At 39.7% G+C, this 27716-nt stretch overlaps 2 protein-coding genes across 7 annotated transcripts; one reads left to right on the top strand and one right to left on the bottom strand.

Annotated features, from left to right (window-relative positions):
* Positions 1-108: 108 nt before the first annotated feature.
* LOC111243326 (UPAR/Ly6 domain-containing protein crok-like) lies at positions 109-27475 on the top strand. 4 transcript variants are annotated; one of them, XR_015318403.1, is made up of 5 exons: positions 109-3011; positions 19145-19182; positions 20354-20511; positions 23328-23533; positions 26072-26213. XR_015318403.1 is itself a non-coding variant. In XM_086976609.1 (4 exons), the coding sequence occupies exons 1-3, from the start codon at positions 2963-2965 to the stop codon at positions 26324-26326; spliced, it is 462 nt and encodes a 153-aa protein (XP_086832735.1). In that variant the 5' UTR covers positions 220-2962; the 3' UTR covers position 26327; positions 26713-27475. The 4 variants fall into 4 exon arrangements, 3 of the variants coding, with proteins under 3 accessions (XP_086832735.1, XP_022644425.1, XP_022644426.1); XM_086976609.1 differs by lacking the exons at positions 19145-19182; positions 23328-23533 and adding an exon at positions 26713-27475 and having other exon boundaries at positions 220-3011; positions 26072-26327; XM_022788691.2 differs by lacking the exons at positions 19145-19182; positions 23328-23533 and adding an exon at positions 26627-27475 and having other exon boundaries at positions 689-3011; positions 26072-26327.
* On the bottom strand, positions 3820-8192 carry LOC111243323 (dermonecrotic toxin SdSicTox-betaIIB1bxiv-like). Of its 3 annotated transcripts, none has more exons than XM_022788686.2 (6): positions 8038-8192; positions 7405-7513; positions 6183-6395; positions 5810-5954; positions 5371-5603; positions 3820-5053 (listed from the first exon to the last, which is right to left on the bottom strand). In XM_022788686.2, exons 2-6 carry the CDS (start codon positions 7420-7422, stop codon positions 4775-4777), a joined length of 888 nt encoding a protein of 295 aa, XP_022644421.1. In that variant the 5' UTR covers positions 7423-7513; positions 8038-8192; the 3' UTR covers positions 3820-4774. The 3 variants fall into 3 exon arrangements, with proteins under 3 accessions (XP_022644421.1, XP_086832733.1, XP_022644420.1); XM_086976607.1 differs by lacking the exon at positions 8038-8192 and adding an exon at positions 7878-7899; XM_022788685.2 differs by lacking the exon at positions 8038-8192 and having other exon boundaries at positions 7405-7921.
* Positions 27476-27716: the final 241 nt, after the last annotated feature.

The following is a 27716-nucleotide window of genomic DNA, read 5'->3' as shown; positions in this document are numbered from 1 at the left end:
TATATTCTCATGGTCGTACACTTGTGGTCGATTTCTATTGATGCTTATTCTATTTTGGTTCCGTATTGAAACGCATGCATGTCTCTTTAATTGGCCTCACGATTCTCGCATTAAAATAATGTTCGATACAATAAAACCCTGGTTACCGTGGTGATTGATAATTCAGCAGAAATGCCCTCTTTTGGAAAATATTCAAAGCTTTAAATGAAGGTCTGTATGCTATTGAGAAGCGCTAAATAACACCCGAAGACTCAGAAGGTTATATAAGGTGCAATTGGAATCCTGGACGAATTATTGCGTTAACTCAGCCTCGTCTGCTCGGAATATCTTTCATTTTTGTGCTACTGCTATCTTCTGGGAAATTGTTGCAGAAACTTAATCTTTGCAGAGAGCTCACAATTGTATGGACGGATATTGTAATAAATGTTGAAAAGATCAATTGTTGCTCAAACGTAGTAGTTGTAGTCAGGCTGTTAGGCGCCCACCGCCGGCCACCGAGAATTCTACCTATCACAGCTTGCTAGTGAAAACTCATCGTTAGTTAATTGCCCAGAACACTGTTCCACTGGCCAGTTTCATAAAAAGGGCACGTTTGAAACATAGCTTTCACTAGCTCTTATAGCCTGTCTCAACTAAAAGTAACAAATGTCTTTTGCTGTTTTGCTGTCAGCTTTTCCCTAACCTCTCCAATGTACAATATCCTAGCCATCCCAAAGACAACGGACATGTTGTTAGACAAACGAACGGTTTGTTTCGTATCCGTCTCCTTGGCAGCGCTGGGGACAGTCAACAAGTAAACGTCGCATCGATTTTCTCGTTGAATCGACATTGTTTTGACCGCCTATAGTATCCAAATTTGTCGGCCCAGGGCGCGATTAGAAAAAATAAACGACACTAGAAGACGCATTTGCCCTCGTCGTTATTCTGCTCATACGTGTGTGTACGCTCGCTCCATTATCGACATAGAATAGCTGTGTTAGTATCTTGCACGCAACTACGAGGGCGAAACCCGTTCTAAATGGTAAAAAGAGAGGACTTGTCGAGTAAACGTCTTCTTCTCCAGCGAGTTGATTACTGCAATAGAAACGGTAAACGGTTATTTGTGCGGTGAGATGATGCTTTGTTGCGTCTGTGCGTCGACAGAGCCATAATCGTGCATTGTGGCGGACGCCATGGCAACGTCCTAACCGGAAATGTCGAGAAAAGTAGCCAACTATCAGATGGTGCCGTTGTCAGATGTGCCACGGTGGACGCCCCTGTCGGGTTTTCGGTTGGAGCCACGGTAAAACGTCTACCCGATTATATGCCTGAACAGAACGTATAACGAAGAGAAAGAAAAGCAGCTACTTTGTTTTTAATTGCTAATAGCTTTTGTGATAAACGAGCATTGAAACATTGCTGAACGGGGGTGTTGGTATATATTTGATTGTTGATGTTTTTGTTTTTTCGTTGAGAACTTGAAGATGAAAAAGAAGTACGTCGAACATCGAACATACAAAAACGCATAACTCTGCACCTGTCTATGCACAACTGTTACATATCTCATATTAATAACCTGGTACGCGTCGGAACTTATTATAGTAAATGCTCCAACCATCAAGTACCTTTTTATAGCTCAAAAGCAATACTTCATTATCGCCAGTGTCGTCTCTTTTCATTTAATTCTGTTATCGGCGTTCCCTATGCGCTACACAGCGACAAATGACGCGCGTTTTGTATTAGCCGAAGATGCTGCGCCCCCTTGTAAGCATCAGACGTGGATCTGTCCGCTTCGATGCTTTACGCAACTTCGACTATACGTAGCAGAGACCACATTGACGTCAGCAGCGGCGTTGCGCATCAGACGAACGTAGCTGCCAATAGAACGTTTGTTTAGCCTCTTCTGCTTGACTGCTGGTTAAATGTAACTGAGTCTGCAGTAGGACGACAGATAGGACCGAATCTAGAGGTAGCTAGGTCGACGAAGAACAAACGGGCGGCCGGCTGCAGAAAGCAAGGAAAAACGGAGGGTACTTTGAAGCAAACACATCGCGTCACACAGCCCAGCATCACAACAGAAAAACAGCAGCATCAGCCGAAGCGGCAGGGGCCGTGGCTGGTATCAGCCTCTACGCGACGCGATCGTTGAATAAATGCCGGCTGTCTTGCTATAATCATAGCGGCAGCGACACCAACAGCAAACGATTGAACAAAACAGCACTGACTGGCGCAAGGCGGCCCCTCGTTGTAAACAGAGAAAACTGAGGGATACCGAGCTACGAATAAACGAATACGAGAAGAGTTGCGTCGGGTTGTTGTGTGTGAGCAAAGTGTAAAGTGGCCCAACGACGACGAAGCTCTTTTTACCTTTTTCGTTCATTCATCTGATAAAAACTAGAATCGAAGAGTGGAAAATTAGCTATAGTTGAACGTTCACAAGCACGCAATACCGCCCCGTGGCGCAGATTTAGGCACAATTTTGTCTTAGCAATTTATTAACACGACTGGCGACGCGACTTTACTAACGGTAAAAAACGAACGTTCGAGTGTATGCCGACGAGCCCAAGTAAACCCGACCGTGGGCTAACTGCGACTATTCATCAAGGAGGGATGTGTTTTCAAGAACGCTGACATTAAAATAATCTCCTAAATAAAGAAGGAGACAACTCGATCCGGGATTAGTGTTTTGAGAATTTGATGTTCCAGGTATGTCGGCAAGTGCTAGCGCAGGTCAGTGAGTCAGCGGCAAGGGCAGTACGCCCTTCCGCACCAACAACGTTCGGACGGTGGCACACCAAAAAAAGTTGCATATAGTCTCTCGTTCTGATCATGCTGGTAACGATTAAGCAAGTAAAAGCAAACGAAACGCGTCTAAGGCAAGGAATTTTCAGTTTGAAGTCGTGTGTATTTTAGTAGACTCAAAAAGGACCGGCCGCACAGACACTTAGAGTATCCTTCAGTACAGAGACGACCGCGGCACAAGATGAAGGGCGCGCTATTAATAGCGATTGGCGCGATTCTCGTAGGCAGCGGTGAGTTTCGAAACGGATTAAAAAATCGATACATACATTTATTTTGCACAGAAATAACTTGCCATATAGGCGTTTCATTTGAGAGCCTGAAATATAAGGTCTCGACTTGTTTGTTTAACGTTGGCGTGTAAACTACAAATCATCGTAGAGACTAAGCATCTTTTAGTCTGCAGATTTCAATAGTATCTCGGTTAAACTGAAAGCATTTCAGAACTTGTTACATATATATAAACAATTTCACCTAATTTACAAAACTTTGCAAAAACGCCTCGTGCATATTTAAAAACACACTTTGATTGAGGTTTCCCTTAAGCGTCGTGGTCTTGTAAGCAACTATTCATAGTGTTGTTAATCAGGCCGAACACTACAGGGTGTTCATAAAAATGTTACATTTTTTAACAATGACATATCCGAAGCCAGTCATCATAAATCGGGCACAAGAAGTGTCGCTGAAGAGCGTGTTAAAGTACGATATGGTGAAACATTGCAGCTGAAGCTATATCGATAAGTAATGATTGCACGATCCAGGATTTTTTTGCGCTCTATTTTAAGCATCGGATGAGAACGTTCGTTAAACGTAGCTAACCATTGTATTGACTTCATTCGATTAGATCATGCACTTGCTATATTTTTTTGAACCTCGAATATTGGTTATAAGATTCGAATTTGCTTTTTTTTTAATAATATCAGCTTAGCAGCTACAGCAGAAAAGGCGGTTCCTTTGCGGTTCCTAGACTGCTATTGCCCAAATGGGCTCAACGTAATTCATATAGAAATATATTATCGTACATAATTATGACGCCTCTGATAATAACTCCCACGGTATTGTTTAGGTTTATTTTTGATCTATCGTTCGTAAATGTATGGTGATAATTAATAAGCGCATAACTAAAGTGGTAGCACCTTTTGATTACTTTTAATAAAGATCGTGCGGTTTTCACGTGTTACTATTGTCCACATGTTCGCTATGTATGCTTCTCACACGTTAACCTAGTAGCTTTTGTACTTCCTCAGTACAATGCTGGTTCTCTCTGAATTACTCGGAAATCTCAATCAATGCATATAGCTGGAAGCTCTTAATAAGAATTAAGTTAAACGATGGGTTACCCCTACCATGAAAAGTGCACGAAAAGCAGGAAAGTTATGTCCATATAAAAAAAAAGGCTACAAAAAAAAGAATTCGATTTCGATTTCTCGTGATTTGGGTACATATGACATCAATTCAAAAGGACCATCTATTCAGTAGAACGTGGATTTTATCTTCTGGCAAAAAAAACACCAAAAATAGGTAACAAAATACATAATAATCAGTCCATTTTTAAATAATTGGTGATGTACATTCTCTGTTATAAATATATGAACAAATAAAGTAACCGGAATGTCACATTACGTAAGATCGCAATCAGCCACAACAATTAACAATAGGAATAATGGATCTGATGTTGGTCAATAATTCTGTTTTAATTTAGCTTCAAGCACCATGCTATCAAATCTAATAAACTGATGAAGAGATTTCTCAGGTGAGGGATTCTTTATTCTTCTTGAAAAAAATAATAAAAGAAAAATAAAAATTCGGTGAGAAAACTGCTTGGCTTGGATAAACTGAGAATTCAATCAGGTTCATTCTAACTCAAGGGAATTAACTTTTGTATATGAAACGTTGGATTCGTATAATGTGTATATCAGAATTGTCTCTCGGAGTACTACACCATCATATATGCGTGTTTACAAATCAGAATACTAAAAGAATAATCTTTGATCATCTATCCAAAGAGACTCTTGAAAAAGCTGAGTTTTTGTTCCCCAACTTCTTTAAGGTTCTTAGAAACAGATGCGATTGGCTTTCGAGAAGTTTCAGGCCGAACAAAACCTGCATGCCTTAACCACGGGCTGTCATTTCGCGTGGCAAGACGATACTTATCGGCGAACTTCTCCTTAAGAACTTGATCAAGCCGTTCTGGCACGTTGGTAATGATGCCGTCAACGCCAAGGTCGAGAGCTGCTGCTTGGAACGACGAAAGATCCACAGTCCATTCGTAGACCTGTTAGTCAATACACGAATAATGTGAGAGAAATCGCTCAATGGACGAAGTCAATGGTTGGCTTAATTCTTGACAAATAACATCGAGTTATTGCACCTTGACGTGGAGAGTTCCCTTAACAGTTGAAATTTTGCTTACATATGCGGCCTAGTTTGTGAGTTCTTTTGGCGTCCGTAATAATAACAGAGGATTCATTCGGCCTACAACCAATTCAAAAGGCAAACAGGGAAAAAATGGTAACCGTTTTACCTATAAACCATCAGTAGAGGGAAGGCATATGTATTCGAAGATAGCTTCGAAAGCTAACAACTGCTCACTTTTTGAGGATACCCTCCTAGGTCCCGTAGGTTAAGGGCTTTTTTGAGGTTTTCATTGCTGTGAAGAGTAGAAACGCAATTTGTTATCCCTTCGCCTTGCCATATATGCTCGTAGATACCATAGTTAGCGAGTATTTCCTGTATTTTTTCCAGTTCTTTGGCGGTGGAGATATCGAAACCCAAGTTTTGTACGTAGTGTTGCATCCAAGGTGCTGCTAGTCCATCTAACACACCTGCAATAAATTCTGCATTGCTCAGATTTCCTTTTTCTGTATTAGGAAAGATCAAGGGGTTTTGTCCGCTATCAGTAACACCAACGATAAAACTTGAAGCTTTGAAGAATCATTGAGCAGATTTAGGCTAGTATCAAAAAACTCGTATTCTGCTTTTCGGAGCAGCAAATCTTATTTAGGAATTTTAACTCAAATGTCGTAGAAACCTTCGATGACTCGATGATCCTCAACTCGTGGAATGGACAATACAACGTTGACCCGATACGTTGATGGTTCCCACAGATGTCTCGCAATAGTGGATATCACGCTGCGTCCCGCTGCTACTTTGGCGTTCTCACTCAGTTTGCTTACCTGGTGGCCATTTAAGAATTATTAAAAACACCGTGCGAACTATGGTAGATAGGATGTTTTTACTTGCCGCATAGAATGTGTCAAGGACAGCATCGAATATTTAGTCTACAGAAGCTTGAAATGTAAATATCGGGTGCGTTATGCTTTTGATGTTTGGAATATGCATTATTCTATTATAGTCCACTTGACCATCAAGTAATGAAATTTCGTGCTTAATAAAACTCCAACCTTGAGGTCTAAAAGCAGCAGCGTTAGGTCGGCTCCCGTGTCAACCTTCAGCCTAATATAATCGAGGAGCTCGCTGAAATTAGCCATTCCTCCACAATGTCGGAGACAGTCACAAGGGAAGCCGTGATGAGTCAACCCTGCGAAGCCATCGGAAAAGAACGAGACATCGGACTCAAAAGCGTTGGCCTTGCGTCCCAGAAATTCGTCCACCTCCTGAAGTGCGTAGAAGGATGCATCGAAGGTAGAACTAAGGGATTGGCTTGGCAAAAAGTTGTTTTGAACTCTACTAGAACGAGATAACACGAAAAATTATCAGCTATAATAGGGAAGTTTTGCCTTTTTTTGTTGATTTAGGCTGAGCTTGTACGTGTGGTCATGGCTGATTTTTTTCGTCATTAATTTTTTTTGCGAATAATTGGCCTGTAAGATGGCCATTGAACTTTTTTGAGAAAATTTTTTTGTTAACATCTGTGCAGGACAGACAGTTATGCGTCACCGAAGGTGCTTGAATCAGTTAAGTCCTAAATCGTTCAGCTAAATTTCTCCTAAAAATTCAGTCCTAAAATTTATTGGCATTGTCATATAATATGGATAACTAATAGTCACGTATGGACCGTGTGGTGTTTATTGTGTAAGATGTCCCGTGATTTTTTGGCAGGCGAAAAAATGTACGTTTACCACATTATCGTTGCAATGATGTATAGCTCTGATATCATCAACAAGAATGCTATCATCTATTTTATAGGTGCAAAATTGAGACTTTGGAAAAGTGAGCAATAGGAACACAGGGTGCTTAAGGGTAAGTCTTAAGTGGGCAAACGCGATAAAGAGAGCGGCAAATATTGACGGGTTAAAAAGAAAAACATGTGCTTTCGTCTCTCATGCTTTGTGTTAATTTGTGTAAACTAGGCCAGCTTGTTTTCGATTTCGTCGCATCTGTTTATCGATAATACAATGCAGGCTCATCAGCTTTATATAGTAACGTTGCCCAATGGTATATTTTCGAGACCTAAACTGAACGGAGACTATTATTCCATATATGATATCAGCACGGCACACTTCTCATAGTCTAATAAATACATTGAAGTGTATTTATTAGACTATGCCAAAAAACATGAGGTATATTTAAAAGGGTATGTTAATACCCTGAACGCAATGTGAGTTTGGTTAATCTGATTTGAATGCCAACGAATTCAGACTGTCTCCATCATCATTATCATACCTGAATGGAGTTGACCATATGTGCAATGTTATAGAACACTCTGCGCCTATCCTCTTTTAAGCTAACAGGTGTCCTTGGTTGATCTAGACTTTCAGCAGTTACCGCTAAGCTGAAAACCAGCATCATCATCAGGTTTCCGTACATTATATTAGCACCATCGATCGACACGTGTCTCACCATTAGTATCAGTAAACTCAATACAATGTGGTGCAGTGGCTCAAAAATGGTTTTTTGAACTAATTCATTCGAAATCAAACTGGGAGGGTTCCGTTGTCAGCAGTTCTTGTGGGCTTCGTTGGTTTTCCCCGTCACATGACCAAAAAATCCGGGAATTTCAGTTGCAAATCGACAATATTGGAGAATAACACTTGACCACTACATGCTGTACGATCGGCCTACAAAAGCATCAACTGCACCTAGAGGCCAATCTTGAAAGCCCGTTTTGAAAATCAGATGGGCAAATAGTACGTTACCTCGAAGCGCGTTATGAAGCCGTTACTGTTATGAAAAGCTATAAGTACTGCTATCGAACAAAACCTTTCACAACTCTCGGTTGACGCAATGTCGTATCAGTAGGTGTGTTTTCGGGAAGGGAGGAAAGCGGTCAAATCTAGGACCCAATATGGTACAGACCTTTATGCCGTCCTTCTCGTATTGCTGGGCTGTTGCTTGACGCAGCTATTGCGCCAGTATCGACGCACGCTTCCGTGAGTTTTGTGAGGTCTGTGAGGAACGGCGTTAGAAACCGTAGCAACGACGTAGTAAACTGACGGAAGTTAAATGACCTTTATGAAGAACGTTAGGATGATTGAAACTGTTTTAGAGATGAGAACGAAATAAAACATTGGTCGCTTTAGCCAACGCATCTATACCACCTATATGTAAATAGTGTATTTCTGCGGTGAGCCACAAGACGAGTGGTACACAAAAAAGATTCCTTCCTGCTGAAGGCACGTCGACCGTCACTATGTAGAATAGCTCCGGAATCCCAAATATATAATAAATGTCAATTATTCATACATAAACAGTGCGGTTGCTCAAAAGGCCAAGAGAGGATCAGCGTTGCGTGTACGATTCAGGCGATATACCGGATACTTCCTAGAAAAATGCCATTTATTCGAGCCCAATCCCAAACACAACCTATACGAGATCTACAAAAACTGCAACGAGTTGTAGGCAGTGAGCAGGCACTTATAGGCAGGTTCCAAAAGTATATGAAATAGAGTTAGCAGGACTTCATAGGCTATAGCACTTTATGCCATTAAGCTCAAAAGACCAAGAAACCCTTTTCTTTGGTAAATAGTGTATTTCGTCATATATGAAACGGTACTCGACGACAAAAGCTAGGCCGGATAATCAAACCCGTCACACAGCTATTGTATTTGCAACAGTATACATTTTAGTATTTAATATTTTTCTATTGAAACTGCGATAATCTTGGGAATTGTCATGTAGCAGTTGAGACCTTTGTGGTTATAAAAATTGACTTTGTAAGGGCTCCTCTGATTTGTAGGGTACGAGTTCTGAGGCTCATGTTTGTATTTTCCTTTTGATTTCGTATATGCTGGTATTAATCCAATCTATGGTTAAAAAAAATTAATTTCGGCGGTGGCTCAATTATTATATTATTATTTGCCGAAAAGGTTTTTCTTAGCATTAATTTTTGTAGCACCAGAATATTTTGACTAAGGTGAGGTAGAAAATTATAGTATTTTACAAAAATCCAATTATAAAAATAATTTGATCTAATTTTTTTTTATAATAATTAACTTTGCCACATAGCCAAACATGCGGAATTTTGATCGTAGGAAGTGCATACTCTTTAAACATGAACATGCCATATCAAAGCATAGAAGATCATATCGTAGTCATAACTTCGCATCGATGTCTAAATGCCAGTTATCTTGAGTGCCTATTCTGTGAATAATAATAATAATCACTGCATTTATAATGACTACGATGATAACAATAGCAGTTACAATAGCAACTAACATCTCCATTTTAGCTTATTTGTAGTTACAATAGTCGCACAGTTTGTTCCCCATCGGTGCGGAGTCTCTAGTCATTCAGCATTACGATTTTGAGAAAGAAAACACAACATAGCTCCCCGTCATAACTCAAGGTAGGTAACTCCATTTCCGCGATAGCTAACACTTGGGATCCATTGTAGTTTAGGTTTAAAACCATCCGATCGAGTGTCTAAAGACATAAAAAAAAAAAGTCGAAATACAGGTAACGCTGTGTGGTGTTGAAGAACACGCTACAGTTCGAAGAACGTACTGTAATCGCGTTTGGAGGCAGGGTTGAAATTGGGGCGTCAACATTGAAGTTTAAGGCCGTCACCATAGGTAAGATGGATACATTGTCCATTCGAACAATAGTTACAAGCATGAAAAAGCAAATAAATTGTTTCTTAGTAATAAAAATATAATACTGAAAATGAAGGCGGGAAGATTACTGATCAAATGCTATGTTTAGCCCTCAGCTCGCTTTAACGCTGTAATACTTGCGTTTCTACCAGATTATTATTGCTATTACTTAAAATCTCGGTACGTCCAAAACAATTCAGCACAAAAATAAGTCCAATTTTATACTTTCTCCATTAGTTTACCTCGAAGACCTAACGGCCTAAATCGCACAGAACAGTTGCACTTTTGATATCGCTATCATGGCAAAGCGTCGAAAAATGGTCGCCTTGCCAGATACGTCTTTGTGTGCCATGCGTGGCGTACAGCTGAATTTTTTCTAGCCCTCTGGCAGTCGATCTATTGCTTTCGGGGGATCGCTCAATTTTATTTTGTACCTTTGAGGATTGTTATGTTTAGCTCTTACGTTCTTGTATGTTTCGATCTAGCCTAGCTATTTTAGTAAAATTGGCAGCAGCACTGCATTGAAGGTACGGTAATCCATCAACATACAAAATGGCTTCCATGAGCATTATTGTACGCAGATCATCTTCAATGATAAAGGGAAACGTAACCAGGTAATGCGGAGCCATATTTTTTTTTTATATGAAGAAGGGTTTTTTAAAGTAATCCCAATGTAAAAATGTAATTAATAATGTAAAAAATATTGTTTTTCAAAATATTCACTCATTATCGATTCCCACATGCACTTAGCATGTGCACTTAGTTATTTGATAGGATGATACGACTATGTGCACAGATGCTAGACAGATGGCACAGGCGAGTGGCTTGTCACACAAGTATCTTGAATTTTCTGTTCTTTGTGTAGTACATAATGCAGACTGGAGATCCGAAAAACCTCGCGAAATTACATCGTGCGACTGCATGGAAAAGATAGATCTTACATGATCATGGAATAAGCATATATACATAGCGCGAATCAGCTGGCCGGCTGCTAGTTAGAGAATATAACCAGTGATTCAGCTGCCTAAAAGAATGAATGCCATTAATAAGCCGCCGAAGAAGACGCCGGTTTAATTTTAGTAGGACTAGTCTCAATAGTGCGGGACGGATTGATTTGCTGTGGACATCCAACGCCAAGACTACCGAATCATTGTTAAAAATAAACGAAATCCATCGTAGAAGAACACTTGCCTTAGAAGACATGACCAACTCGCCGATGTTCTAGTTTCATAAATCTAAGATTTTGAATGTAGTAATTAAAGTTCACAATTTTCACCAATGAGAGACAATAGAAACTGTATTTTAGTGCATAAACGTGGCCTGTTGTTGTTGTGCAGGGTCGAGAACTTTAGCATTTTGTCTCTACACCACTTAAAATTCTATGAGAAATGTTAGCCGTGATAGTTTCTGTTAATTAGATCATGTCCTAATCAGGCTCTTCGTTGTTTCAGATGTAACACCGACCGCAGTTCGATATATGCTTGCCTTATATTAATCGCGTGAATCTATTTTCGTTTGTAACTTTCATTAAATCATTGGCCAACTCCTTATCAGAAATGGCCAAAATTTCCGGCATAAGAGCCCTTTTGAACTATTTTACAGCAGCTGTAGGGTGCACGCACTTCGTCCTTCGTCCACACACGCAACCTCCATATATTCGAAAATTGATAGCGTTCTTTTTCTCGTAAGAGGCATGTGCTGCGTTTTACGTTTTTACGAAGGCCTTTAACGTATTGAAGTCTCAAATTGTGTTTGTCAGCTTCGTGCATAATTACACCCCATCAATTGGTATTGCATATCATTTAATAAGGGAATAATATTACTTATTATTAAACATTATTGGGGCAAAGAGGCCGTTTATTGGTTTTCAAACACCACATTTACAAACACAAAATCAGACTGTGCTCTGTTTAAGAAAGTGTATACATGTGGCGCTTTGCCTCTTTCATTTAATATCTCATAGTGATCTGTACAGTTATACACAAATGTAAATTTCAATACACTATCGTTTCATCTTAGTCGTTGCGTGTTAAAATGAAATATTAGATAATTTTGAAAGTACTATATAAAAAAAAGGTGTTTTTAATTTTTGTGTAGTTCTATGTTTGTTTTTATGGCTATGTTTATCTAGAAGTTTGTAATAACAGCGAGTAACGACTATTGATTCAAAGAGTTTTCTTTTGTACTTTTTAGTTACACTGCGGTTTTCCTATAATGAAGGCTCAGTTGTACGAAGCAGTACGGCGAGCGAATAGTTGGAGCTATTGAATATTTATTAGTTAAAAAAAAAAAAGTTCAGTAGATGCATTTTCGAGAAAATGATGATTTTCGATCAGTGAAAATGCATATGAGTTTGAGATGATTAGGCACAGGTTGGCAAGGGTTTATGATGACAACCTCTATTACCCCTTGCCTGCCTTTATCCTGATTTCATCAGACAGGGATTTAATCTTTTTCTCAAGAAAGATTTTCATTCAAGAAAGGAGCTAGCAATGTTACTTTACGTATTTTAAGTTCACCGAGAAAAATACATTCGATCGAAATTCAGAGACAAACATATGAACTATAACATATGTTTGTCTCTGAAGTGTAATGTCAGGCTACGTTTAAGATAGAAATTAATACGATCTAGATCTTGCTGATATGTTCGATATAGTGGGAGTTATAAAAAGCTTTCTGATGAACAAAATAGGATCTGCTCCGTCATATGCCACATATATGTCCAAGCTTGAGCTAAAAAACAGAAAGACGAATAAGTAAGCGATCAGACTGGCCTTTTTCCGCATAATCGAAAATAATCACAGGAGTAGCCGCGACACTTCAGTGTTAGAGAACCACCATTTCCGAGCTGCACATTCATCTCGAAAGCGTCGGCCTCATGCTTTTTTTATACATTTTACCAAATATGCAATTATTTGCACCAGTTGTAAAAAAAAACACCTTAATTCAATTTTAAAACCATTGTCAAACACATAAAGCGGCAAGATTACTGTTTCGGTATTTAGGTTTCTTTAAAGTGACGACATATAGACTATACAAGGGAATTACTTACTATAATGGCATTCGCTGAGCTCATTAAATACAAAAATAACTGCAGAGGTTGCTTAGGTAATAGCAACCCATTATCGAAAGTGATAAATGACTTTGAAGGCGTATGATTTCTATGGCAATATCACAAAAAGCACATACGAATATTACAATCTAGGGAGAATAGGGGAGCCAATTTTCGAGCTTATACGCACCTGCAACAAGAAAAAACTAAGGTCGGGAAAACAGGTATAGGGAACTCATGCGTACCTTGAAGCGCATTAATGCTCGCTAGCCTTTTTATATGTATTGTACAAATTGTGCATATCTCTGATATATTTACATTAGGCTGTTGAACTCGCCGGAATCGGCGTGTCCTAATCTATAGTTTTTTGGCTCTTTCCTCATCTGCTGCTCCGTTTCTACAGTTCTGTGGGGGCCTTCTGCTGGGTCTCACAGCTGGCTGCTAGATTTTGTAGCCTCGGGTCCTAGCGACGGTTGTTTTGTGGTTGGCAGGTGGCCAGACATTTTGCCTATGGGCTTGTAGTCGACTTGCTATAATTGCGTTAGGACCTGCAAACTGGGGTATTTATACATGTGTCGAATATTTGTTGACCTGGCGTTGGGGAATGGTGTGTATCCGGAGATCTTTTGCGATTTGTTGCACATTTGGTATCGTGGGGTTTTACACTTTTGTTGGGGAAGACCTACAGGATATGTGTACCTGATCTGCGTTTGTCAAAGACCTGTAAAGAATCGATTACTTTGTTTCTGGGAATTCGGATAGAACCCGTTGTTTCTTTTGCTGAGCATCTACGACCTATGGATTATGGAAATCCTTTATTTTGATGTTGAGGACCTGGTGCAACGAATTTACTATTTTGTTGTTACCAGTTTACCGAAACCAGATAGACTGCTTGTGTGGCACCTGGTCCAGAGATGTATGCGAGTTGATATGCAGGGCGCCATTATTATGCAGTGAGTTCTTCTATTAACAATAAGGTTGTTTCCCGTAGCATCCCCATATTCCTAATCACTTTGTGCTACCAATCAGCACCAAGTACTGAGGCGTACGCTAGCTACAAAAATGAACAGCATATTTGCTAAGGTTTGTGTAAAAAAATATTCAACGGTTCCAAACTCGTTAAAGGTGGTCCTATTAAAAATGAAGAAAATAAAAAAATTTCTTCTACTGTACAGCTAGATCCTACTTCGCATGAAAAAACTGCTATTGATTCGCTCGGAAAAGTAACACTTGTCTATATAGACGGACTCTTCATATTCTAATCTATTATCAGTTATCAACCTTAATCAAAAGTTCTTTTCGACCTTTTCACTTTATCAACCATCAGCTACCATGCCCAATTAAAGGGATAACCACAGTACGATACCGATTGCCTATATTACCGTTATATCGGATACAGCATATACATATTCATGCTGCAGATGTATCAGATTGTCGGTTTTATCCTCAGCAATGATGGTGCATGTGTGGCGTTGAGTCACAAAAGAATCGCTTTGTTTCTTGCTTCGTTGCTTGCGTAGCAAAAGAACAACTGGAAGCCCTATGCTCATATTGGCGGTCTCCGGACTCGACACGTCTATCGTAATTAGCTAAATAAAGGTGAAACATTGCGAGATGTTTCCGCAGTAAAATATGATTAACTCTGCTAGACCCCGATGCCGCCGCGGTCGGTCCGTCTCCCCTATCCTCTACTGTCACAATCGGTACTACCTTATTCGTTGATGATGCAGCAGCCTATGAACTATCTGTGGATGTATTCCTCCGGGTACGTGCATGCGTGTTTATGCGTCTATGTCGTACTAGGTGCAATATGAGCTTTTCTCTACTTTGACCTCCTCGTGCACCTACATACATCCGTGCGTGTGTTTTCGCGTCGTGTCACATGTGCGTCCGTGTTAGTACGTACAATAGGTAACTCTATCTGACCACGATAGTCTGTGACGTTATTGCTTTGGGAGCGGTTTATTAAACAAGACCGCATACTCGGTTACTTCGTGTTTCAACCATCTGTCCTATCTCTGTATCTAGTCATACATTGTTGCAGGTACATCGTCAGTAACGGATGCACCTCAGTGCATCAATGCATGCTGAAACCTACTGTAAATATGTTAATACTAGACGTGCTGTCTATCGCGCGTAGAAGAAATCATCATCGACGATTAACAATACTTGTTTAAGGCATGCTTGTTAGGCTTTGATTGATGGGTCTCGGTGCTCTTGCAATTCTATTACCACCGTCAAAGTTAAACAGATTCAATTTTATTTTAAGAAAAAGATGATGTGCCCGGTTTTTATACAGAAATTACTGGCAATTTTAAAGAGAAAAATATCGATTGTCAATTGGGTCTCCAAATAAGTTCGAATGCTTCGTCTTTTTAGGTTTTTGCGCCTTTTTGGGCCGCTTGCAGCCTTCGTATTTTTTAGACTTGTGGCCTGCTATCAGCCTAAAATTTAGTTCGTGCTAAAATTCTTTGTATGTAGCATTTTTTGAGGGCCGTTTTACGGGTTTAGCCCCACCAATATCGCTCGACGTATAGTTACTAAAAGTAATCTGCGAATTACAGAAGAATTATTATGAAAGTGACTAGCGAACGCTTCCGGTTTTGAATTGATGTACGATCGCACTAAATGACGGTTATATTGGATAGACATAAGTGTTATTATTTACGTAGAGTTTGAAAAACAAGTCATAAAAAAAAGCTGAGATTTAGGTGTCGTACTTTGTATATATATATATATATAGATATACTGGTGTAACTTTGTGCCCCTAACGACTCTTCAATACGTCGAGCTTTTCATTGACTTCAAACGGACAGATGACTCAATACATTAAACATAGTTTCTCCAACATCTCATTGAGTGCGACGATGACGACCAACACAAAAGGGGAGAGACAGCTAAGCTGCTACTAGGTATAGTTTTAGAAAAAGGCACGAAGGTCTGCCTATTTTCGAAAGTTCGCGCCTGCAATTCATTATAGCTTAAAGCCATACAAGTACACTGAATTGGAGAATTGTTCTCTCCATAAACACTTGCAAACAGACTATGAAGGGTTAAAATCACATAAACTCTATAGTAGTTTTTTTGCATTCGTCTATCTTTAATGAGTCAGATAGGTCTGGAGGTAACGTTCTTACGTATTCATTCGGAGCGCCTACCTTGTGGAACTGGAACAAAGAAACTGTGTATGCTAAAATAGTATCGCATAGTGGATTCTTTCAATATAATTTTGGTTAGGAAAACTCTATATAATGGCTTCTAATGCGAATAAAGGGTAAATTTGTCAAGCAAAAACATCTGATAGAAGACTGTTGGAAAGATCTAGTGAATACTGAACGTATTAAGGATCGATAGCAGCATGAAATTAGTACATAAGGGTCATTGCATGTCAGACGTGTATTAAATGGTAAAGATCAGACGATGAAGCAGTTTACATGGAGGAATTTTCAACACGTGAGCTTACATTAAATGGTAGATTTGTCAGCTTAGAACTTTGATTTTGAGGACTACGATATGACCGGCGATTCATATATCCGATGCGAGCGCTCTGAGAAATGTTTTGTAAAAGTGAATTACCCTTTAGTTCGACATCAGCGAACACTTCGTTCGTATTGCGTATTTTGGCCGTACCTGCCCAGAATCTATCGCACTACTGCAGAGCTTCGTTAGCTGGCCGACCCAACTTACGACTACTGGAGTTGCTGTAAAAGCGAACGGGTCGGAAATAACGGGCAGTTAAAAATAGAACAACGGACAGCGCGGATAAGAGTTTTTTTGGTGCGGTATTTATACCATGCATGCCATGATCATTCGTAGTCAATGGTTTGTTTAATGGCGCAGAATAAGAGACATCTAGTTGGTGGATGCAGAATTCAAATGCGTCCATACAACCAGCGTAAGCCTGATGGCCACAAAACAGGTGTTCTTTATTTCGTATCTTGCGCCGACGCAGTGGAAAGAACTTTTTTTTATGGAATCTTTGGGCATAAGCCCGGTTATGTATACAGTACAGCATAGGAAAACTACAATGGTGACGAGATTCTATGTTAAGACGACTAGGACCGTTACTGCAAAGCCGAAAGAAACTCCGTTGTGTATTTTACCCTCATCTCTATTCTAGTCGCTTTCTTAAGTGGACTCACATGTCTGACCAAAACGGCAGGAAGGCTTTTGCCGCATGGTTTAGCAAGGCGCTGGGGAGAAGTGTCAACCCTGCGTAGCATGTGGGCATTCCCTCTTATGTCCAAATCATTTGTAGCGTAAGGACGTGTATTAATGAAGTATATTTTAGATCAAGTACAGTTGAGATGGCTATACAAATTATGCCGGATTACTTATTGTGTGCCAGCAGCTTGAGTATATAATTAGTATAAGTCAGTGAGCTGGATGGGGCAATACGAATAACAAAATAATAACAATCAATGGGGCGTCAACTTCCTTTAATTGGATATTTACAGTATAACTGCAACACATTTATTCCAGAGAAATTATATACGTTTTGAAAATATTCGTTCAAGTTAGCCCATACAGATATGTACCGTTATAGCCGCGTGAATTTATATTGAGAGGAAGTTGTTAGATAGACGATCCTGTGTTTCTAGGTTCAATAGGCAAGCGCGCCACTGCTATGGTATCACAGGATTGGGAAGCGCTTATCATAATAGTGCTTGTCTTAGGTTAGGTTGTGAGTTGCATAATATGCTGTACTACGTAGTTTCGGTAACGACTATCGCTGCGGCCTAAATTCAAACTCTCATCGCCATATCGATATGCTCCCCTCGCCTCTAGGTAATTTTGTATTGTTGAAACAAATGTATTGCGCTATTGTGTAGTGATTAAGCACATAAAAATAAGCCTATCATCGTGCATATAGTTTATTCAGGAATGTAGTGTCGGCTGGCCTTCAATAACCTTACCAGAAGTTCTGTCGCATTGGAGCTGTTTTCCCTGATTAATCAAAAGGACATCCTCTTCGCACACTCGCCCCCATGACGGGAGTCTCTAAATCACAAAAAAATACAGATTTCTCAAAACTGCGTATTCTACTTCGTGAAGACACATATTCGAAACATTCGTGGGAAAGCTTTGCTTAGCCCTTTAGTTTCTACTGGTTCCTACCGCTCTAATGCTTATTACTGTTACCATTACTGCCATATTCTTCCTTTGATTGTTGCTATTCGAAGAGAAATCTCGCTTTCTTGCTCTTCTTTATGCTATCCAAGTTATGTAGTATTATGCCACTGAGAAAGGAGTAGTTTAGTCGGCTCGCTGTTCACGGCAGCGTGTCATCGCCATTGTCGTAACACCCACCACAGGCGTCACCAGAATTTTACCTGCTTCCAGCGATTGGCGTTTCGTAGTAGTAGTAGTAGTAGCGTAGCACTGTCGCAGATGCGAAGTCAAGCACGGGCCGATGCATGTTCTTAAAAGCGTCCTACTGCTTCCTCGATGTTTATAAGTCTACCGTACACTGCTGCCGAGTGCTTTCCCCGTGTTGCCCTGGGCGTCAACGTGGCCATGAATTTATTACAATTCAACGGCTACTAGGCCATCTTCAGGTTTGACAACTTCTGGCAGACATACCTTTAGTTGTTGCATAGGGCACCTGTTAATAAATAGACGGGCTGCCCTTGGATTGTATTGCTATTGTGCGATTTGTATACTGCGGATTTTTCTAGAACGGGTAGTGGGTCAGCTTAATAATGGTGCATCTAAGCTGAAAGTCTGCACTGCAGTGGCGACAAGAGTATAGAAATACTATAAGCTGTATGTAAAGTGGGTATGTTGGCCACCCTTAGAGCCTCTACGCTTAACATTTAGATAATCTGTGACGTTGCAGTTGAGAGCATCATTAATTAATAATCATAAATTACTATTTTAAGATAGAAGGCTATCTGTGTAGCTATATATCTGACTTTCTTTACCTTAAAAGCGAATTCAATTGATGAAGTTAACCTAGTATCAAGATGTGAACACAAAACTAACGCACTTAGAAAATGGAAGCACATATAAAATATCGAGTTATAGTTGGCGTAGTTTTGCTGCCATTACTAACAGTTATTAACGTAGTGGTAAAAATCTTTTCTTTCGTCATGTTTGCCTCCCATTTTTTTTTTTCGTTTTTTTCCTTCTTGCAAAAAAATCGACCGTTGGCGAAGTCACTTTTCGCGTACGATAATCGCGTCCCATTTTCTAAAATCTACTTCTTTGCTTAAGTAACTTCACTGGCCATTTGCATAAACGTCGTTTTCTAATTTTCCCTATGTCGACTTTCGTTTTGCCTTATGTACGCTTATGCTGCCTATACTTCATATCCCAGTGCACTGCAACTGCTTCGAATTCCCGTACGACGTATTGGTAAGCCTTCTATGCGTAGTTTACCCTTCTGCTCACTGTCTCAACTCTACTGAGCCTTGTGCTTTCTGCTATTTTCAGAACGTTTATAGGAAAAATTTATTCAGAACGTTTCTAGAAGAATTTTAAAACGGATCTCTAAGGGCTATTCTATTGGAGCTCGAAAATTCTTAAAACCTAACTAAAATATCTAAAATGGCAAAACATCGTCAATGTATAACCTATTGTATAACGCGCTTGTTTAATTAAGTTTTATATTAAAACGTTACTCAACTCCGTGACATCATTGTAAACTAAAAATATTGCCTTCCGTTACTAATTGTGTTTTTATCGTATTCCTCTTACTCCGATATTCATCTACTTCCAGTTTTTTTTTGTTACTTGTTGTCTCTTGATAGAGCCAATTACCCAAACACATCCGGATATTTTAATAGGATCGTCTGCCACTTCCTATCTGTTTACTTGTTTGTTGACTTTGGTCCTGGTTGGCTCGAACCGGAACCTTCAAAAATATTGTCATGCGGACATTTTTTGCCTATGTTTTGTTTTTGTGACATTTTTGTCGTTTGCCACCGAAGTTGTTTCCAGTTTCCTATTTATCCTTTGTTAACTCGAATTCGTGCCCATTTTCGCTGACCGTTTTTATTCATTAACTGAAACACAGAGAAAACTCTTCACGCATCAACGTCGATAGTACATTGTTGTTTGCACGATAAAATCGCATTACATGCAAATGGGCGATGTGGCTTTTCATCTTAGATCATAATCCCTTATTTACTATGCCGTACGAACAAACGGCTATGTAACTTATTAGCACGACCGCTAACGTGTATGCAAGTTTTAGTCGAACAAGCTCAGGGGCTTTTACCCCCCAGAAATTAAAACTCGGATGCGCGCGTATGATTAAATAACACTCGAGTTATTGATCTGTGCTCTGGCCCACTAACAAGATTTTCGATTCCGATGAACGCTTGAGGAGCTGACAGCTCATTAAATACCATAGTGTATAATCAACTATGGTATTTTATGACCATGTAGACCAGACAAGCGTGTTGGTTGACAATATTCAAAAGTTCTACATGTTTCTGTGGTCGTTTTCTCGGCAGTTTTTTTTTATTGCCGGTGTACTGCCTATCGTGATACCATATTAATAATAATTTACATTCTGTTTTAGCACTGTCAATCAAATGCTGGGAATGCAAGAGTCACGCAGATCCTTTGTGTGCCGACCCATTTGACAACACGACACTTCCAATTACTGAGTGTAACCGACGAACGCTGTCGCATATGCCCACACTTGTTGCTACAATGTGCCGGAAAATACGGCAAAAGGTAGGTCTATGCACTTACTAATCATGTATGGGGTGCTTGTATCATCGATACAACTTTCAGTATGTTTTTCCGCACCTCGATTATCCTTTTGATTCTACGAAAACTGTTCACTGTCTTACTATATTTTCATTACTTATTTCAGTATTGCAGCATAGCGTGGTATAAATTAGCTCGTATAGGATATGCATGAAATCTGCTGCGATCCCTAATCGACGTTTCCATCCATGATCGAGCGATGCGAAACTCTGATGGCAAACAGACGACATGTCAAGCCTTATGTTACCATCTGTTGGCATCGAGGATATCGAAACGCAATATATAACAATACACACAATAAGACGGTTATATGAAGATAATATTACATGAGTTCGCAACGTTTACGGCATCCGTATGCGGTGGCTGGGCGCCATTATCTGATCGACGAGTACCCTGATTGAATCATTTAGTGCTTATTAAATGGCTATCATAAGAGTATTAGACCGAACTTCGATGAAAGTAGATATTACACTGTCATGATTTTGGGCCGGAAAGGTTAAAGATGTGACTGATTTACTAATTTCTGACAGAAATTAATTAGGCCATCTGCTGAGTGTTTCCATAAATACTTGATAATCACGATACGAGTCGAGTGTCAAGATAACCATAGTTGACCAATCATACAACAGATTGTGGCAACTGATATTGCCTGTTTGACGTACGATACTAGTAGAAAAGGTCGCAAAGCAAAGGATCAGAAGGAAGAAAAGCGGAAGAGAAGAATGGTTTACAGAACCGTTTACGGAAAGGCTGCTTAGCTAGCTATGTACTGAGTGACTTATCATGGGAAAATTAGACTCATTCCAAAGGAGTATGTATTTGGTTCCAACTGTAAACGAATGGAAGTTTCTGAGCATGGTGGCAAAAATCTTGTAGATTTTTTGTTCAGTTCACAAAGTGACCTTATGGAACAGACTAGATGTTTGCACACCTTTTTATGGCAGTCTTTTACGGCAAACAACTAGTAGATCTAAAGGACTAAACCGGTTGTATGCATAATTAGCTTAATTTCAAAATTACTCTTCTTAGGTTGGATGTATTCCACAAGGGAACACGAGTTCTAAAATGATCACATCTCTATTAAATTATTTTTTAACGAAAAAGGACTAATTAAACGGGTTCTAAATACATTCAATTCTCAAAAATATCGAAATGCTTTTGTGTTTACATTGCTATGTTTAGTCTATGTGCACTGCGCGATCATAATCGATGCGATGTCCTTAAATTGCGTTGTGTTCCCTAATTTTTTTCCGCTTTAATTTAATTAATTTCTAACTTATCTTGCTTCTTTACGAAGGGACTTCTAAGTCAAGTAAAAATTAGCTCTTACAGATATCCATCTACGTACTAGTTGCTAGTATCTATGAAGAATACCTGTAAACCTATATTTTTATTTGTGCCTATGCGCGTACACGCGGCATCGTCTGCCAGCCTCTTGCTGGCATGTCCTTTGTTAGCTTTTGCACACGAGCACCGACATTATGTAAGTACGACGCCCACATGCTCTAAACGATCATTGTTGTTTAGGCCAAGCACTTGTCCATGTTGCTATCGAGCGAGCATTTAGTGAGATTAGTTAGCATTAGTATTAGTGAGTTTTCTTTGTTGCCCTCATACCAGATAGGCATTAACATTCAGACACCCGTAGCAGCTTGCGTAGAGCGGAACTTATGAAACTGAACAAAGGAAGGGACACGTCGGCAGTATTTGGCTACGCCGAGAACCCCCACGAGGTGGGTAAGCAATATAAAATTTTATGATCTTTACTTGTCCTAGTCGCCTATGTCTGTCGCCGAAACGTCCTCGTAGGCTTGTCCACAATCAGTTCCCATTCGACTGGATCTCAGATGGTGGCTGTATGACCATCGTTACCACCTACAACGCTACGCAGCGTTATGCAAAGCGAAGCAAAAATTGTGTGGGGCGATGGACGGTGAAATGCATATATAATGGTACCACTGCTAACCGATGCTGAGATACTGCAACGTCCATTTCGTCGGATGCTCTGGACTTTGAGCTAATAGACGATTGAGACGATCATAACCAACCTCAAATGGCTTCCTTTGTTTCATCCGGCCGTATGAGTCAATGAAAACATACGCCGTATGTGGTGGCTTTGCTTGCCCGCTGCCAGCTGAAGGCAGCTACGCTTTAGTAGGCCTGCTTTGGTCCTTTAGATCCTACAATGATAACGTATTCACTTACTAAGTGTAGAAGTATGTCGTAGTCTAAGTTTGACTCTGGGAATAGACTTTGTGTCGTGCTGAAGGTCAGCCCTCGGAAGCGATGCTTGACTGCAGTACCAAACACCAAACTCAAACTATTTATTCCAGTAGAACTGCTGTTACTGTTACAGAAGCTTCTATGGCTAGACGTGTTATCTAGGCAGCTGATGCGTATGAAGTGATTCGTCGGTGCTTTTTCTGCAGATCGCCAAAATGATATGAGAAGCTTTCGGGTCGTACTAAAAAGCTGGCCACCTTTTGCTTCACAAGAAGTTGCCCGTTGCTTACTTTAACATTACTTATATTTCGAGTGCAAGCGATTTGAAACCAAAGCGTAACACAAATATCGTTCAATGCAGTTCTCAGCCGGATACCTAATTCGCTTTCTGAATGCAGCTTTTCTGTTTAAATTTTGTCTGTTATTTGTGAAAAGTAATTCTGTATGTATCGCGCAAGAGGTTTTTGATGGCCAAAATAGAATACTGATTTGTGCGGAAACTGACCTTCGTTAGCCCGGCAGACTTATAGCAGTATTTCACTAGAGATCCGTTTCAGGTTACTGGAATGATCAGCCGGATCTTCAAAGCTGTTTGCTTGGCGAACGGGTCTACTGCTTCGTACGTAGCGCGAGAATTGTGTTTAGGAAAAGAAGGAATAAGGATGGCGGCAGAATTGCGAGGATTAACCTAATTGTTTACCTAGCAGTAAGCAAAGAAATCTGCGGCCTGAAGGGATAAAATGAGTTAACGATAGCCGATCGTGTACGTATTTTCTCTACAGGTCCAAAAGAAGACTTATGTTTATCTAGCACCGATTTGTATCATACATCATATAGTCCAGATACAGTTTTCTGAAATGGCTAACAACCGTTGTTAATATTGATTCCGTTCTAGAGAACGGTAAAAACTGGTGTTTCGGAAAGAGGCAAAGCTTAGTAGAGCTGAACTGGGCGATCTGGTTTTATTTCTGTAGCTGCGGCCGTCGCTGTTAGAAATTTTGCCTTTGCTCCTGAAACTCTTACGTAAAAAACTAAAATGGCCAATGCCGGTTTAGCTAAATCGTCGGTCGTTTCGTAGGCAATTGCCTTAAGGCGGTTATGTTGTTAGTCAACAGGGTCATAGTGCACCATTTGTAACTTTGGTCTACACATATGGATTGATTGTTGCGATTTATTACGCAGTCCCGGAAGATAAAGTAATTACGTAAGCCTAACTTGAAATCCGCGATTTAAAAAAAAAATCTAAAAAATCGTAGCCTATTTTAATTAAGGCATACGATAATTAGGATCAGCACTGAAAATACTGCCGCACCTGAATTGACACATAAAATTAAGATAGGAGCCTTATACGTGGAACGTTTGAAGCGGATTTCTAGCAATTACAATCAAACGTTACCTGCACTTAACAATTGTTTACTGCGTTTCATTAATGCCGAAAAAAGATCCTAGGACTAACTGTTAAACACCGCATGTCGTATCCGTTTTTCCGATTTGGTAATTACGCGACCTGACATCGACTCCCTCTCTATTGTGGGTAAGAATTTGTTAGCTTTGTAGTATCCTACCCCATATACATTGTTTGTTTGCTTCTTTTTTACTAGAATCCGTGATGCCACTAAGGAAATTGTTTGCAGATTGTTAGTTAAAAAGGCTGCCTACCAGACGAACTTGCATTTGCTGCTAGAAAATTTGCAGCTCGCTAACACAGGCGCTGCGATGCTTCAATACAGAATAAATTCCCTGTAGCTTCATTTCAACGGATACGGGCAAACACCGAGCAGTTGCTCCCATCGTTGCGAACGTCTTTTTTTTCCACATGCTTTAAAAGAATCATTGTTCTGATCATGTGCCCTTTTTTATAAATGTATGCACGTGTCGTACCGCACGTGACTATTTGATGCACAGCATATTGGTCGAACAGATGTAGACTTACTGCGCTTAGGTCGACGTCTTGGAGGTAGTTAAAGGTCTGCTGATAGATGTAGCTATTTTTTTAATTGTTATTATATTTAAAATTAAGCGAAATTAGTATGCAGCAGAAGTTCAGGGTTTCTAATGTTATAACTTTGCATTCAGCCTTACAATAAGCGCCCTCGAAGGTCACACTCATATTTTCCCGCATCTTCCTTCGTCTTCATGGGTATTATCGACGCTGCTTGTGCTACAGGTCTTGCTATGCTTCACAGATCGTGTGGCCAAGAAAAGTTAGGTTTCACACGGTGATTATTTATAAGCATCTAGTACAAACATCTCAGAGGTGTGAATTCTGCCGAGATCCCTTTATGATAAACAAATCCTTCTTTTAGCATTATCAGTTACAGATTTCATACCAACAAGTGTTCGGACTGTGTCACACCGCACCTGCGAGTTCTGATTACCGCGTCGAGGCACTCAAAGAGATATAAATTATCCGTCCAGATCACACTATTCTAGGATGATGCTATTTAATGTGATGAGTGTTAGAGAAAGTAAATGCTCTCTTTTGCCATAGATTTTTTAGAACCTGAAACTATATCATGACGCTGCGCCTCGTCCTTAACGTTGTATACGGAAGTTAAACATCGTTAGAAACTGAATAACTTTGCTATAACCTAGCAGTCTATCATCTAGTGATCTGATCAGATGAGTGACTCGAGGATATGCTTTCGGGCGAAAATGCAGATATAGATCTGTATTAGCATGATATATCTGATTAAAAATAAAGTGTATTTTTATCGACTTCATACGAAAGTATATGGTGGATTAGATAGAAACGTCTGAAAAGTTATGCATAGTATATGTCCAGATAACCAGGCGCTTAAATAAAATGAATTTTTCTAAACACTGCGAAGAAAGGCAGCCTTCATAATTCGATCTTCGGCGCAGGTTCCGATTGTTGAGGATTGAAAAGGGTCAACAACCGAGATAATAAGTCTATTTACTTGTTCCATGCTCATGCAAAATTGAAAACTTGCTGTTCTTACTTAAATAAGTATTGTTTTCTTTCTGCGCTACACACACTTACTTGTGCCCCAAAAAACCACATTGTTCAAAGCAGTAGTAATTTTATTTTAATATGTATTATAACTTGAATATAGTGAATGTTCACTAACATTGTTTAGTAGACATTAAAGTACGATCGTTTTAATAACAAAAATCGAGACCGTTTATATAGGCTTCTTATTTTTCGACACTCAAAAATTCTGAAATTTTGTTAGCGCTAAATAGTCGGTTTAAAAAATAATATGATAACACGAATTGACTGTCGACCTAAATTAGCACAAAAACGTCTTCATTCATAACGAGATGTTGTAAATTACAGGTAAACGGGAACTGGCGCGTCATCAGGTCCTGTGCGTATTTGGGCGAGCCCGGAGAGGGTCACGGCGACGAGAATTATTGTCTCATGCGGAGGGGAACGTTTGATGTTTTTGTTGAGACATGCACGTGCAACTCGAAAGATGGGTGTAATGCCGGACATAACTCAACAGCCGCTTCACCTCTGGTCCTGCTAATTATAGCAGCTATCGCAGCTATGGCTAAGGGTTCCATGTCAAGCCTGACACTCATCAGATAATGTAAACGCACATCTTTATTAGAAAGTAGAATGGTGCTTTTATCCTTTACGGCTACACCTTTTCATGTGCTAGCTGTTTAGAAATCTGTTGCCAATATCGTGTTTTGAGTGAGTGTGTGTATGTGCATGTATATGTGTTATTTGTTTTTCTTTCATGTCACCCGTCTTTTAGCTCTCATCTAATTGTGTCTAAGACGGGTTTGTCAGAGCTTGATCAAACGATTTCGAGGAGAATGTGCGGGGAAGATACTCTATTGGCAGCTCCTCCTGCTTTTATCTTTCTTATCTTGATTGTGGAAGATTCGGGATTCGGCAGTAAGACATACCGCTCCTAAACAACTACGTACCACTGCCAAACCTGCCAACTCGACTATGCTGTTCGATAGGTTACCATCTGGCGATAACATCAACAATGTGTAAGCGCGTCGATTCTGGGCACCACCAAAATTCACTCAAGGACCACAAGAGGACGTGAGACGAAACTTAAAAGAATGAAGCCAGGTGGAAAAGCGGCCTATTGCCATACCTATATCTGAAGTCATTACAAAATCAAAAACAGTTAGAGAGATGGCAAATAGTGAAAGAACAAATAACCTTGAAAGATTTTCTGTGACCCAGTTACTCCTTTTCATTGCGCTCACCGTTAACTTTTATTGAGAAAGTAATTTGGTCCACCGTATTTAGAGCAAGAATCGTAGCATTCTCCTAGCTCTTCACAGTTTCATGCGTAACGTCTAACGACAAAGCCACATGTTAGACATTTTTTCATGTAAAACATAAAATAAACTACACCAGCTGCGAAACAGCCGCCATACAAACTTTATCTTCAACTTATGTAAGTAGAATATACAGTATTGTGCTTGGCTGACACATAAGGCAGAACAGGGATGCCCTTAACAGAACGTATGACGTAACATGAACAAACCCTAAAGTTGATCATATCGATTCATGGCTGACATCAACTATTAGAGGTAACTCCTTTAATGTCACCTTTATAGAATAAAAACAACAGGCGGCTTCTCAGTGTCTAATAATATGTAAATACATATATATACAATATACAAGTAAAATAATTATATATATATATATAATTATTGTACTTGTATTAAGTAAATTACTAGTAGAAATAAATATTTGAATGATACTTTATACATATTGTGTTTTTTTCTTTAAATTACAGTACCGAAGGCTCTAAATGACGTCTCTGATTGTGAGTGCACGAGTCGAGCGTTGCCGTATCTAACATATCTCGTATTTTTAGTATAGACTCAATCACGATGACGCTTCGAGTATAACTCGTGCTTCTGAACGCCTATGAAAAAGAGGGTTTATTTACATTACTAGTATAGCCACATTCTTCGGCTGCGGAAAAGCGAGAACTTTTATAAAC

The sequence above is a fragment of the Varroa destructor genome, unplaced genomic scaffold (assembly GCF_002443255.2).
Source record: "Varroa destructor unplaced genomic scaffold, Vdes_3.0 BEIS01000001.1, whole genome shotgun sequence".
NCBI classification, from domain to species: Eukaryota; Metazoa; Arthropoda; class Arachnida; order Mesostigmata; family Varroidae; genus Varroa; species Varroa destructor.
This window is presented reverse-complemented; position numbering and strand designations above follow the sequence as displayed.

Excerpts from the sequence above, each read along its gene's own strand:
- LOC111243326 (XM_086976609.1), top strand. The coding sequence starts at position 2,963 with ATGAAGGGCGCGCTATTAATAGCGATTGGCGCGATTCTCGTAGGCAGC. Across the intron at positions 3,012-20,353 it reads CGCGATTCTCGTAGGCAGCG|CACTGTCAATCAAATGCTGG; the intron begins GTGAGTTTCGAA and ends ATTCTGTTTTAG. Across the intron at positions 20,512-26,071 it reads GCCGGAAAATACGGCAAAAG|GTAAACGGGAACTGGCGCGT; the intron begins GTAGGTCTATGC and ends TGTAAATTACAG.
- LOC111243323 (XM_022788685.2), bottom strand. The coding sequence starts at position 7,584 with ATGGTGAGACACGTGTCGATCGATGGTGCTAATATAATGTACGGAAAC. Across the intron at positions 6,396-7,404 it reads ATATGGTCAACTCCATTCAG|GAGGTGGACGAATTTCTGGG; the intron begins GTATGATAATGA and ends TACGCACTTCAG. Across the intron at positions 5,955-6,182 it reads TGCTGCTTTTAGACCTCAAG|GTAAGCAAACTGAGTGAGAA; the intron begins GTTGGAGTTTTA and ends AATGGCCACCAG.